Source organism: Cyprinus carpio, chromosome B23 (assembly GCF_018340385.1).
Source record: "Cyprinus carpio isolate SPL01 chromosome B23, ASM1834038v1, whole genome shotgun sequence".
In the NCBI taxonomy this organism is placed as follows: Eukaryota; Metazoa; Chordata; class Actinopteri; order Cypriniformes; family Cyprinidae; genus Cyprinus; species Cyprinus carpio.
Window position 1 is genome coordinate 7,876,137 of NC_056619.1, and position 14,695 is coordinate 7,890,831.

The 14,695-nt window shown below is 36.6% G+C and overlaps 2 protein-coding genes across 3 annotated transcripts in view; one reads left to right on the forward strand and one right to left on the reverse strand.

The window, feature by feature from the left end:
• Positions 1–34: 34 nt before the first annotated feature.
• Positions 35–2,709, forward strand: LOC122141949 (testis-expressed protein 49-like). The gene is made up of 4 exons (XM_042750867.1): positions 35–357; positions 469–534; positions 796–931; positions 1,031–2,709. The coding sequence occupies exons 1-4, from the start codon at positions 270–272 to the stop codon at positions 1,077–1,079; spliced, it is 339 nt and encodes a 112-aa protein (XP_042606801.1). The 5' UTR covers positions 35–269; the 3' UTR covers positions 1,080–2,709.
• Positions 1,854–14,695, reverse strand: part of LOC109066789 (adenylate cyclase type 6-like) — a 54,023-nt gene continuing 41,181 nt past the window's right edge. Inside the window, exons 7-24 of one of the 2 annotated variants that reach the window (XM_042750855.1) lie at positions 13,633–13,760; positions 12,359–12,517; positions 12,121–12,262; positions 11,105–11,233; positions 10,886–10,914; positions 10,635–10,782; positions 10,201–10,298; positions 9,165–9,252; positions 8,955–9,071; positions 7,340–7,498; positions 7,075–7,250; positions 6,573–6,596; positions 6,443–6,472; positions 6,136–6,268; positions 5,676–5,939; positions 5,342–5,546; positions 4,246–4,370; positions 1,854–4,159 (exon numbers count right to left, since the gene is read on the reverse strand). In XM_042750855.1, the coding sequence (XP_042606789.1) occupies positions 4,031–4,159; positions 4,246–4,370; positions 5,342–5,546; positions 5,676–5,939; positions 6,136–6,268; positions 6,443–6,472; positions 6,573–6,596; positions 7,075–7,250; positions 7,340–7,498; positions 8,955–9,071; positions 9,165–9,252; positions 10,201–10,298; positions 10,635–10,782; positions 10,886–10,914; positions 11,105–11,233; positions 12,121–12,262; positions 12,359–12,517; positions 13,633–13,760 (2,283 nt within the window). In that variant the 3' untranslated portion in view covers positions 1,854–4,030. The remainder of the gene's footprint in view (positions 4,160–4,245; positions 4,371–5,341; positions 5,547–5,675; positions 5,940–6,135; positions 6,269–6,442; positions 6,473–6,572; positions 6,597–7,074; positions 7,251–7,339; positions 7,499–8,954; positions 9,072–9,164; positions 9,253–10,200; positions 10,299–10,634; positions 10,783–10,885; positions 10,915–11,104; positions 11,234–12,120; positions 12,263–12,358; positions 12,518–13,632; positions 13,761–14,695) is intronic. The other variant, XM_042750856.1, reaches the window with a different exon arrangement.

Genomic DNA, 14,695 nt, shown 5'->3' on the forward strand with positions numbered 1-14,695 from the left:
CAGAAAGTGCTAAGCAACAGCGAGTTAGTAAGTGGACTGAGGGGATATTTAGGAAGCAAGCAAAATATTAATGAATTCGAATCGCTTTAGGGTTTAGGTTATAAAAGTGCTGATAAATAAACCAGAGCTGGGGGCAGTGCAAGTATCCATGGCAACAGATTAAACAGCGTTTGAACGCAGCGCGTGATTCTGGTGCTCGGCTCTTTTCGCTCGGTTCAGGTCGTTCCTCCTGCTATTGTTTTGTTATTTCTCCTAATACAGTTTTGAGTATGGCTTTCTTCGGACTCACATATTTGGGCTATCAGAACCCTTTTGGGGACAGGATGGTAACATCTAGGCACAACAATCTTACACGAGGTATGGCTGCTTTGGTGCGATGTTAAAACAGGCGCTTTCGACGGATCTTTAGCACATCTGTTTATCTAACTTACACTAGTGGGGTCCAATATGTTTGTTTCTTCCTTTCAGACTCATCAGACCTGCATCTCGGCAGTCAGAGCAGATATCAGGACTTGAGCAGACGCGTTCAGAGGTGTAAGTTCACACTAAATACATCAAACACCCACATACTGAATGAGTTACATACTAAAGAGAGGTTCTCTCTCTGTGTGTGTGTATAGTTTGTGTAATTATGCTTGCTCAAAATTGAGAGTGATATGTTCAGATTATTCATGACGAGTTTGGATTTTTTATTTTAAATGAACCAGTCTTAATAATTTATCTTAAATCTAAATTAATTGGATGCTTTTTTTGGTGGTCACTGTGGCATAGATGAGATCTTGTGTTTCTCTTTAGCTCCTAAAGAGCTGTATCGTGTACCTGTGACGGACAACCAGCAGTACGGCTGGTGGGTTTCCACCGATGGCCTGAAGAACCGGGAGCCTTGGACTCAAACCCGTCGCTTCCCACGCAAAAACAGCGAAATGACCAAGTATGAAGGATCTTAAGCTATGTAGGCCAATGTGTGTCAACAGACAATTAATGGATAATGCTTTAATAATAATAATGCATATTTCACTGATTTTCTCAGGTTTGTGAATGAGATGTCAATGACTTGCCCAGACTTCAGCTTGTTTTGATTCCTGGTCCTTGGAACTGTAAGACAGTATGTTCACATGGTGATCACAGTGCACTAATACTGCAACACTGCAGTGTGTCACTTTGCTCTGCAGAACAGGAGGTGCAGAGGACACACAACTCACACTAATGCCAGTGTTACCTATCCACTGCACAGCTATGGCTGTGCCATATTGTTTATAGAATTTAGTGCAATAAATTTAGTCCCAATCTGAATGTGCTAAATGTTGTTCTTTGCATATACCTGCATTATGGTGGAAAAGTCCAGTAATAATAAAACAATGAACCATTTGTGAATAAACTTGACCTGAAGCAGTCCATTCGGGAGGAACTTCTTCCTGAATTTTAGTAAACCACAATGTTCTGATTCGTCATTCGTTAGTATCAAAAACTGACTACACCAGGATGAAATGATGATCTAGGACCATGTTAAGTTAGCTTGACAACAGTATTTGAATTCCAGCTCACCAAATGCATAAAATATTTACTGAGCAAGGCATCTTGATTTACACGCAAATCTCAGCTGGTAGAGTTTTGAAAAGCAGAAATTAATCAGTTCACATTAAGATATAAAAAATGATACTAGTTTGATTATAGAAGTGATAATTACTAGTTGTAAATAAATAAAAATCTACAATGTGTACCTATCATATTCTGAGGCAAAAAAACCTTTAAATGATGCATCATTTAAGGTGATGCAAACACAATGCCTAATATATACAAAAAAAAAAAACAGTTTAACAAAACCACAATAAAAAGCAATCACAAAAACCAAATAAAACAGACTTTTTTTTATTTTTAGTGGGGGAAAGTTTGTCTATATTCATCGAGAGTCTTTCCTCAACTTTCCTTTGCAAAGTTGAAATGCTTGTCCCTTTTCTAATCCTTCGACTAAAGTAAAAACAAGAATGAAACAAACAAACGAAAAGGTAAACGAAAATAAAGAGATGATCAGGAGGCGTTCAGCCCTGATCTAGACAGAGGCCCCAGTGTGAGAGTCAGTAGTACTAAAATACACTCCTGCTTGTCCGCAGTACAAAACCACTGTGTTTGCTTCCCTCGCGCTGAATATCCACCCGTGTATGCTTTTATTGCACATACTGGACGAAACAACAGGGCACCCTGCCTTTGGTACGAAACATGATCAACTGACATGCAATGACCAAACTACGATCAAAGCATATTTTCAATAAGTGAAGAACACATAGCAGGAAAAGATGCAAGTCGCTGAAAGAGGGGAACGAGTTAACGAATGTTGCGTCCACCAAATGAATCGCATTATACACCGTGTGATACAAAGAGGCACTGTTATCAAATGCTGAATTTGTTTAATTAAGGCAAATGCACTGCAATTCTCTATGTTATTAATTAGCTGGCTAGCAACTGTTTACCTAATGAATTTGAAGTTAGATTTAGATCGGTTTAGATATGTATTTTACCAAGTGGCTTTTTCCTTATACAGATGTTCACTACAATGAAGCAGAACAAGCGGTGGAGGGAATATTGTTGATCTGATCATACGTCAAAGACTGCAGTTGATCAGTTAGTACCAAATGTTCAGGTCTTTGTTCCCTCTCCTCAGCTGGAATGGAATCATAATCAAATAGATATAAGAACAACCAGAATAGGAATTAAAAAAACGGATACAGAGATGATACAAAATACCCAAACAACTTCAGGGAATCGAACAAACAAACAAAAATCGTAGAGAAGATACCACAATCAGACATGCTTTTGAGCTGTTTAGTTTGGCAAGAAAGCAGCTAGTTGTATTATAGAAACCTCACAGTGAAAAGAGTTATGCCCCTTCGAGATTACAAAGCACAGTATTCAGTCATAATTTATAGATATATTTCTTTCGTTTTTAAAAAAGTCCTTCTAGAATGAATTGGATCTTGATAAACTGTCTTGTACCGTTGGTATCCAATGCCGTGGCTTTTCCCCAGATGCCTCCGAAAAACTCTTTTTTTCCTTTTATTTCATTTTGTACCAAAAATACGTCTTTGAAAAATGAATGAATGGTTGATGAAACACACGAAACAAAACCGAAGTCTTCCTTGAGGACACACTGGAGGCCCAGATCTGGTCGTACTTCCAAAAAAAAAGAAAGAGAGAAAAAAAAACTATTGTTCCAAAGTTTTTCCAAACACTTTTCCATGTGGAATTCATCTTTGTGAAGGAAAAGCATGACTTTAAATAAATCATTCAGTCCTTCATATGATCTGGTGCACAATGCTCTGCCAGTCACCCGCATTGCTGGTCAATCAATCAGTGTAATTTACTTTAAATGACAAAACATCATAAAAAAAAACAAATCAGGAATTAAATCGAGGGGTGAGGACATCTGAGCATTACATAATATTCAAAACTTCTGCAAACGTTTTGACAACTTCTTTTCTATTAAATACTTTGGTCTTTGGTCAATAGTTCTCTTCTCAATTTATACAGATACTGTACACACTCAGATATACGAGCGTATGTGTTTATGTACGGTATAAATGTGTATGTGTTTTTCACACTTGTTCCATAAAGGACTTTTTGCACAAAACATCAAGATCAAAATAAATAAGGAATTTCCGAACAAAACATGAGTACCTGTATTTATATTCACCTGAAATAAAAAATAACAGAGAAAAAAAAAAAACGTCACACAAAAATAAAACTGGAGAAAATGCCTTATGTAAAGCGTTTTTCTTCGGCAAGTAAAGGCCTTTATTAAATAAACAGACTTTGCATCTTTCAAGCAGCCTGAGTGAGAGGCTTAAAAACAATCGTCCTGGTGCACAGCCATATCCATGAGCGCCACGACTCTTCAGTCTGGAGTCTGCTTTGTTTTTTCAATAATCTTCCTTTTTTCAAGTGATGGCGATGGCTACTTGTTTGTCTTCTGCTTTCCTCCAGAAATCCTCCTCTCTGGGGAATTGTGGGAATCCAAAGGAACTCTAGTGCGCTGCTAACTGTTGGGAGGTCCGTCGTTCAGGAAGTAAGTGGTCATCTCACCCTTGCCTTTCACCTTCACGACCCCTCGACACTCCAGCTGGTAACCTTTACTGGACAACACCTGGTGCAGGTCTGTGGTCACCTGCAAGGCATCCAGTAAAACATCATAAATCACTTCTAAACCACTTGCTTATTATGACTAAGGCATCTAAAGGCTTGAAGGTTTACCTGAATACGGTCTGGGACCCCTGTACTGTCCATCCGACTGGCCACGTTTACTGTGTTTCCCCAGATATCATACTGTGGCTTCCTGGCGCCAATAACGCCTGCGACCACTGGCCCAATGTTCAGTCCTGCACACACACATGCATATGCCAATTTAGAAATGTACCCTTAGTATTCATGTTTAAAAAAAAAAAAAAAATTATGTCGTGTGACGCCATGTAGTATATTTTAGTATTATTTATATACTCTTATAGTATTTAAATAATATTGTGAATTTGCTTTTATTTTTATTTATTTTTTATTTTATTAAATTTTTTTATTTCTATTTAGCTGTAAGTTATTTTAATTTCAATTTTATTTTTTTATTTTATTTCAGTTAGTTGCCAAGGCATCATTTCTATTTTTTTGTCTAATATTATAAATGTATTATTATTTTATAAATAATATATACATTTATAATTATTAATAAATGTATATTATTTTATTTAATGTAATATACTATAAATGTATTATTATTAAAAAATACAATTGTGTGCGATAATATTTTAATAAAACTTTAATAATAAAATAAAATAATAATAATAAAAGTTTAATTACAAATACAGTTTTTTTATTGTATTAGTTAACAATAACAATGAGTGTAACTATCAAGTCAAGTTAAGATGCATACACGCCTTAAAATTTTCAGAAAGTTTTTTTATTATTTAATAAAAAATTATAATTTTTTTTCATGTAAAAAATATTTATGATTATTTTTTTTTTATTTTATTTTTTTTGTGGGGAGATGTACCACATGACATTTTACAACTTAAACTAATCTTGCCTTGTGGTAAAAACTGAGTTACAATTTTCAGTTTATCATGGCAAAAAATTAAAAAAAATGGCCAAATTTTCAATTCGTATGTTTAAATGTGGTCATTTTTGTCAATCTGAATGAATCCAGTCTGATTTTAGATTATGAAAGCTCTGTTTATATGAATCCTGAACTACCTCGCATTGTCATAAATAGTCAGACAATCATGCACCACATTTCACCACAACTTTTTCAGACGTTTAGAAAAACAAATCGGCAAACAATGGACACCAATGTGACCCCTACCGATCTTCATCTGGAAGTTGTTGAAGGAATGCTCATTGATGTATTTCATCTGTTCGCGGAGGTGCATGGCATAGTCGGCCAGGGCGGTTATATGCGAGCGGCCTTCCTTGTCATAGGTGGAGTCGTTGAGGCCAGATGCGGCCATGTAGGTGCTGCCAATGGTCTTTATTTTCTCCAGCTGCCTGTATTTCTCCTCACTGATGATCTGCAAGAGAGGAGAGATATAGAGGGGAGGTTTTCAGAAATATACATTACTGTTCATAAGATGCTTTCATATTGGTCATACTGAATGGTGTAATAATTAAAGATTCCCTTATTCTTTTCAAACACAAACCTCATCAAAATCAGCGATGATCTCATTGAGGAGCCTCAGACACTCCACTCCCTCGTTGTTGGCCTCCAGCTCCACGTAGAACTCGGAAAAGTTGCTGATGGAGGCGAACATGACGGCCACACACTCACACGACTGATAGTACAGCTCGTCATTCCTCCTCTCTCTGGCTAGAAAGTGGGCGGCCACATCTTTGGGCAGGATGTTGTGGAGGAGCCGGCGGTTGTAGGCTTGAAGTTCCTCCATCTCCTCCTTTTCTTCTGTGGCCTGTAGAAGAACAGACAAATTATATTTTTTAAATTCTGAAAGGAGGACATTCTCGATGTATTTTATAAACAAATTGTTTATTGACATTTTATTTTATATCTTAGTGTGCCAAGCTAATAACGACAAAGATCTGTAGCAGTAGTTCAATGGTTAAAATTTTGGTGTTGGCCAAAATACTGTAGGCTCAAACCCTGACCTGAAGTTTCCAAAGGAAGTCTAGACGAGCCGTTGACTCCACTTGCTGGGCATGTAGGTACAGTGCTAGTACAAAAACAGTGAGGATCACCGGGGTCATGACCTTTAGGGACACTTTAGTCACCCTGAAAGCACTGAAATGAGAGCGATCAGGTCAGCCACAGGATAAATTATTCACATCACAGCATGGATGTAACAGAATACAGCACACAGCCACAACAAAGAGTTCGTGTCTTCAAGTCAAAATTAAAAATCATTCAAAAAAATGATGAAGACATGGAAACAAAGACTGTGTTAACTGCACATACCACTGCTCAGTAGTTGTATTGAGATTGGACCTGTGAAAAACCAACAAGATAAAACATTTTTGCATTTAGAAAAATAATAAATTAAAAATTACAAATAACGGGAAGCATAAGAGACTAATTTTAGTCTCACCATTGCAGAGTTTCATTGAAAACACTAAAAAAAAAAACAAAAAAAAAAACATGCAGTGTAAAGGTTAACATCACAAGAACATTTAAACCTTACAGCATTTATTTATATCACAAATAAACAAACTATATACAAATCAGTATTCAAATCAGAGATATTTTAATGTTTTTCTATTTTATATTACTTTTATTGCATTTTATAATTTTATTTATTTTTATATTATTTCATATATGTTATAATTAATATCGCAAATAAGTTTTAATTGAAAAAAAAAACTTTAAAATGATTAAAAATAATTCTCGTTAATTGCTGACAGATAGATCAAAATATCAAATAATCATAATATAATAGCATATCAATTATTTTAAATAACATTGTTGCAACCCACAGTATTTCATATGTTAATACTAAATTAATGTAATAAAATGTCATTGTATTATTGAATATAATCACCAACAACAGGCCACAGAAAGGCCGCCCTCTAGAGGCTGGCAGCGGTACTCACAGAGCATTGGCAGTAACGAAGAGGTCTGAGTTGTCAAACAGCGCCACCTCTGGCCACTCCACAAGCAGCAGGAAAGTGAGCTGGATGAGCAGCATTAAAGCCAGCTTCCCTATACTACTGATCTGCAGGAACACTGAGCAGGCCAACAGGGTCAGCAGCACGCTGTAGCTGAAATACTGAAAGAGACACGGGGGATAAAACATGAATCCATTTTTCATTTGCAACTAAGCTTTGCTCTTATAGTGTGACTACACACACATTTTACCTCAGGGAAGGGGCAGGAGGGAGTGTTGCTGGGACAGATACTCAGGCCGTCGGGTGCAGAGCGAGACAAGTTGTGAATCACACAGGGAGTCACCATCTCTGACGACCAGTTAAACCGCTCCGCGACACAGTCCACAAGCTTCTGTGTATCACAGGAAAACTGCAGGAAACACAAAACATACACTCAGGCTGCAAAATACACAATCAGATTTTCTTCTACAAATCAGAACTGATTTGGAGAAATGTTGCGTTACATCACTTGCTCACCAACTGATCCTCTGCAGTGAATGGGTGCCGTCAGAATGAGAGTCCAAACAGCTGATAAAAACATCACAATAATCCACAAGTAATCCACACCACTCCAGTCCATCAGTTAACATCTTATGAAGCTTTAAAAAAACTGCGTTTGTAAGAAACTGCAAACAGCGTAGGCTTTGATTTGAACGAAAACAACATATCCGTGTGGTGCGGCTGACAGAACAACATATGTGGTTTGTGCTCAGTGGATACTCTCCACAATGGCACTATGGTCGGTGAAAAAAAAAATCATTATTTTTGTTTTCTTTGCATACAAAAAGTAGCTTTGTAAAATTACGGTTGAACCCCTGATGTCACATGGATTATTTTACCGATCTCTTTGCTACGTTTCTGTGCGTTGATGGGAGGGTCAGAGAGCTCTCAGAATGCATCAAAAATATCTTAATTTGTGTTCCGAAGATGGATTATGGGTTTGGAATGACATGAGGGTAATTATTCACAGAATTGTAATTTTGGGGTGGAGTAACCCTTTAATGGATTTTAACTGTAACCATTGTTTTCTTTAACATTATTATTGCTTTCTTCAATGAAAAAATCATCTCGGCTGAAACAGGAGAGAAATATGCACAGATCAAGCACCATTTACAAGTGAAAACAGTCTAAATCAGTTCTAAACAAATACATTGGTGGCTTTCAAGGTTTCGATATTATAAAATATGGACTTGTATTTTGCATAGAAGTGATGGTTTAAAGTCAAAACAATTTAAAATGGTGGGTTTGTTTCTTACAAACAGCTTTTCACTTCACAGTGTATGATGGACTGGAGTCGTTTGGATTACTTTTGGATTATTGTGATGTTTTTATCAGCTGTTTAGACTCTCATTCTGACGGCACCCATTCACTGCAGAGCATCCATTGCTGAGCAAGTGATGTAATGATAAATTCCTCCAAATCTGTTCTGATGAAGAAACAAACTCATCTACATCTTAAAGGGTGAGTACATTTTCAGCAAATTATCCTTTTTGGTTGAACTAATCCCTTAAATGGATAGTTCACCTCAAAATAAACACTCTGCACTTTTCTAATGCTTTTCTACCATTTTTGGAGTTTGACAACCCTGGTCATTTATTTTTATTGTACTGATTACAACACTCTAGACATTTTGGCAAATGTTGTGTTCTGTAGAAGAAAGAAAGTCATACACACTTGGATCGACATAGGGGTGAGTAAATGATGACAGAATTGGTATTTTAAGTAACATTTCTGACCATACAGTCTCTTTGGAAGAAATAAGATTGTTAGCTCAAGTGTTAGACACACTAATGTTGTGTGTGAAGTGATTTGGCAGCTCTGCATACCATATTGACAAAGGCAGAGATGAAGACGAGGATGATGGTGAAAACTCCCACCAGTGTGCTGTTGGTGCGAGACTGAACAATCTTCTTAGACACAGTCTGCATAGCAGCAGGGAAGAGCTGCGAGACAGAGCGAAAGAAAGGACAATTCTACACGTTTGTACAAAAGAAAATGCAAAAGAATGAAAAACAGCATAATTAGACGTAGCTTACCTTCACGCAGGAGTAAATGGCACAGATGAAGAGGATGTTGGCAAGAATGATGAAGATACTGATGTATATTCCCAGCATGACCAGAGTACTGCGAAACACACAGGAGGTTTCAGATCCATGTTAAGTGTGTGAGTGTGTGCATCTGTGTATGTACTTAGCCATACAGTATATTTGGGACAAATTTGTACAGAAGTGCGCTAAACCTGACAAAACCTTCTTTTGGGGATCCCTTCATTTAAAAAAAAACAATATAAAAAATAAAGGTGTTTTTTTTTTTCAATTGTAATAGTGCAGAAAGTTTTCTGTTAGGATTAAGATGCAGTAGCATTAGCTATTAGCATTAGCATTGTACAAACAGGTCTAGTGTCCACTGTCAATAGCATATGCATGAAGCAATGCTCACAGTAAAGTCACTTCATAACCAAGCAGCTTTCTGTTGCTCTGCAAGGCAAATATGTGAACCTAGAACAAGCTAAATCTGCCAGGGGAACTTTTTTTTGCCATCACTCGAAACTATTGGAACGATTTCTATTGGAATGACTGGATTTCACTCACAGAAACAGTAAACACGATCACCATCTTTACAGTGTGGGTTAGGGTAATGTTATAGTATTTAGAACTAGCTGTAAACAAAAACAAAACCAGGCTAAAGAATGTCCCCATTTAAAGGGACCGTTCACCCAAAAAGGAAAATTCTGTCAAAATTTACACACTCTCAAGATGTTCCAAACATGTATGAGTTTCTTTCTTCGGTTGAACACAAACAATGATATTTTGAAGAATGTTGGTGACCAAATTATTAATAGCCAAAGACTTCAATAGTATGGAAAAATATACACAATGGAAATGAATGGCTACCGTCAACTCGTACAGATTTGGAACAACTTGATGGTGAGTAAATGATGACAGAATTTTCATTTTGAAGTGAACTATCCCTTTAAGTAAACAAGTGTGTGTGTGTGTGTGTGTGTGTGTGTGTGTGTGTGTGTGTGTGTGTGTGTGTGTGTGTGTGTGTGTGTGTGTGTTTATCACTCACTGAGGGAATACGACGATCTGGATAAAAGAGATGAAACAGAAGACCAGCAGCGTACAGGCCACATAACCGCCGAAACGATCATCTACTTTCTTAGCATACTAGAAACAAGACCAAAATATTAAATATAATTAAAATATGTTGATTTACCAATCTGTGCCAAATATGAATGCTGCGGGAGTTATTGTTGATTGTTAACAAACAACAACCACCCAGAAGATCCTGTTAACCTCATGACATGTTAAAAATTGCTCTGAACAATTCAATCTACTTCTCTTCTTCTTAAATACCAAACAGGAAATTGGAGGACATTTGATCTCCCATGATCTCATCCATCCTGTTAGTCTGCTAGACGATCAGCACTACTAAATTAAACTGGAAAGGGTGGGGAGATCTGGACGGGAAGCTGGAACTCAGCCAGTGTCTTCGAGTCTGACCTTCTTCTCCAGGCTGGAGGTTTGGAAGGTGAGGAGGAACTTCTTCACGTGGTCTTTGCGGAGCTGGTCGATACTGCGAGCATCAATGGCACGGCCCAAAAACTCGTCCACCTCGTCCTCGGGGTTCAGCGCCTCCTGAGCACCACGGCTGCGTTTGTGTGCAGAAGAACAGTTAGAAAAGCACATTTTATTTGTACCTTTTATATCCCCCCCACTACATTTACTCTCTAAAAGCTAAGAAAAACACTCACTTGTCTTTGCTGGATGTTTCATCAATGCCCTGATTGAAGAGAAGAAACAAATGTGAGCCCAAGAAGATTAGAAAGATCTGAGAGTAATGTAGGAGAACTGAGAGAACAATGTAAAGGCAGAAATCAGCCAAAGGAACAGGAGAGAGCGAGAGAGAGAGAGAGAGAGAGAGAGAGAGAGATGGGGTGAGTGTCATAGGGAGTGGGTGACAGGGGTCTCACCATCTGTCTGAAGACTTTGGAGTCTTTAGTCCTGGAGAAGGATCTGTCAGGCACCCATCGCGGTACCAGACCCTCGTTAGAGTTCGTCCGCGTGCGCTGCATCTTAGCCATCATGGCCTTCTCCTCTTTCTGAAATAGTCAAGGGCACAGGAAAAGTTTTGTGCTCAAGGATCTTGAATAAAAGAGAAGTATTAGAAATAGGGATGCATTGATATTAAATGATTTTCATGTTATGGTATGCCATATAATTGATAAATGGCAGATAACCAAGAAACAGCTAATATTCAAATTCTATTTTCAGTCTAAAAACATTTAAAAAATTGTATAAAGACAAAAAAATGCTAAAGAGTAAATAAAAACAACCTGAACGAAAACTAAAATGATTTTCATATCCTAGATAACTGATAAATGACATTTGACAAATCACAGCCAATATTAAAATTAGGTTTTTAGTCTAAATAGATAAAAAAAAAAAGATTAAATAAGGCTAAATACAAAATAAAAACATTTTAAAATGGTTTTTATGTAAATCCAGATAGTTAATGTTAAATGACAGTTAATGTCTAAATTGATAAAGATTTTATTTAAAAAACAATAAAGACTAAAATCCATCGTTTTATATGTTACACATGAATTTATGCATCACAAATCATATATAATGTACAGTACTGTATAAAAATATATCAGTTTAATTTGAGATTTTGTGATAAATTACATTTTGTTTAGAGCAGCACAGTAATTTAGATTTTCTACACAGCAAAAATCGTTTTCTTGACCAGTCTTGGTTTACATATGATACATAAAAAATATATACATATATATATATATATATATATATATATATATATATATATATATATATATATATATATATATATATATATATATATATATATATATATATATATTACACACACATACACACACACTTTTTTTTTGTTTGTGTGTGTGTGTGTGTGTAGAGCACAGTTATAGTTATAAAAAGGTTGTAGCATGAACTCTATGACGTGTCTAACCCGCTTTTGACTGCAGCCCAACACTAGGAAGGTCTCAATGCTGTTCTCTTTCAGGTAGGCGTTTCTCTCCCCTCCAAAGCCTGGTTCTACCTCATAGTCTCCATTCAGGTACTGCAGAGTAGCTTTAGTGATATGGATCCTCCTGAGGAAAAAAAAATGAGTTTCAGTAATGACATTACATGAATTTTATGGTTACTAAACAGTCTGTCCAGTGTTATGTATAGCTATTGAGTCTCACCCGGCTTTGCCTCCAGCCTCCATGTGGTTGGCCAGTGTTACGTCATTGGACCACACGTCGAATTGCCACTTTCTCAATCCAAGAACTCCACAGTGCACGCGACCACTGTGGATCCCGACTCGCATGTTCACATTGACCCCTGTGACCTCTCGCACCAACCTGCGACACAAACATAAACGTTATTAATAAATCTCATGCTGGAATCAGTGTTAAGTATTATTTTTTACATACTAGTATTCTATATTAGCATTTATTAGCCGTTTTTGATTTTACATTTAGTTTGTTTTAGTAATTGAATGTGCTTTTGTCCTTTTTATTTGTTTTATTTTAAGTTTAGTTTTAATTTTTAGTTCTTTTTTTTTTCAAATTTTAGTACATTCACTTTTTAAATTATTTTTTTTGTTATTTCGGTTGTTACATTATTTCAGTCAGTTGTTAGTAGGGTTGCTAAAAGGTGAAAAAATTTACAGTAAATTTCGGAAACATTACAGAAATTTTGGAAACTTTCCAGATTTCTGGAAAGTTTCTGGAAATTTTCCACCCCTTTGCAACCCTAGTTGTTAGTAATTTTTTATTTTTCTAATTGTGGTACACTCCAAAAAGGCATCTGAGGGTGACGCGGAGGAGAAGAACTGTTGAATGAAGTCGTTGTTTTTGTTTTCTTTGTGCACAAAAAGTATTCTCATAGCTTCATAAAATTAAAACCACTGATGTCACAGGGAGGGACAGAGAGCTCTCGGATTTCATCAGAAATATCAGAATTTTTGTTCCGAAGATGAACAAAGGTCTTACGGGTTTGGAACGACACGAGGGTGAGTAATTAATGACAGAATTTTCATTTTTGGGTGAACTATCCCTTTCTTATCTAATAAAAGTATTTAATTTTTACTTTATTTCAATTAACAAAAATGTTAATTATAACAATAACACTGGCTGCAATATATAAGTCTACGAATTTACATGCAATTCATGGAATTATTAAATAATTATAAATACTTATTATTAAACAATAAATATTATAAAATAATATGAATAATTACATAAAGTAATAAAAAACACTGGCCATTTGCCCCAACTGTCACTTTAACTTTAAAATTTAATATAAAAATAATATTAGTTAGTACAAATTTATGTGTGTTTTCTTCACAAATGTCTCATAAACAAATAGACATAAAACAATTAATATCCAAAATTTAATTCACAGATCAAAAATGAGATAATTTAATCACACAAAGGTTGATGTTCAGATGAACTGATGGCTAAGTGAGACTTACGAAATGGCTTCAATCATGTCCACCCCCATTTCCACACAGCAGTGAGCATGGTCCGCTCTGGGCTCAGGTAACCCTGACACGCAGTAGTAACAATCCCCCAGGATCTTAATCCGTAAGCAGTGGTTCTCCTGCACAAACACACACACACACAAAAAGGAACAGAAGATAATTAGAAAGTTCAAGCTGAGGAGATGGCAGCTTCACGCTGAGGTGTAAAACGAGGGTAGTCATTCTGCTTAGAGTGTGATACAGACAGAGTGTGTGATTTTTGTGTGTGCATCTGACACCATGTGTAAACAAGTGTCAATACTGATACAGATTCATCAGACCAAAATATTTGACAATGGATTTTACAAAGGACGTACATTACAGTGAGTAACAGGTCTAAAAAGAAGTCAAAGCAGAGCGACATGAAGTACTGTAGTGGCGTTTCGTTCCTGAATGAATAAAAGTTTTTAAACTAATCAGTGAACAATTCAGTGGTTGGAGAAATGCTGCTGTCATTCAACATTTCATCCAGAACCCTTCAGTGCTCCCATTAGATCTTCTAGAGAGGACACAGGACCGTTCTTATTCTCGGCTACACCACAAAACAGCTTCTGCGCTGTGGTGGAGATCATGCTGAGGATGCCCTCTGGGAAGCCTCACTCCCACATCCTGGAGCCGAGACTCCCAACCCTCAGCGATTATGTGAACCCCAAACAAAAAGCCCACCACTGACTGCAACAGCACCGTGTATATATTGCATTGTTATTTTAATAAATGTTGATAGTTTACAATGTATTGCCATGGATTTTTTAGCTTTTAAATGAAACTTTACATTCTTACTAATAATGCTTGAAGGGGTCATATCCAGAGGTGCACATAAGTGGTCCACAGGTGCATATGCGCAACCAAAATAAAAAAAAAATGCTGTGTGAAGAAGTTCAGACCACTCATTTGCATATCGACATGGCTTACAGCTGTTAATGCACAATCACTGTTTTAGGTTTACTAACTGTAATACTGTGTAAGATTTCCATTCAAACTGAAAGCATAAATTAAGGCTATGTGCTGCTGGTTT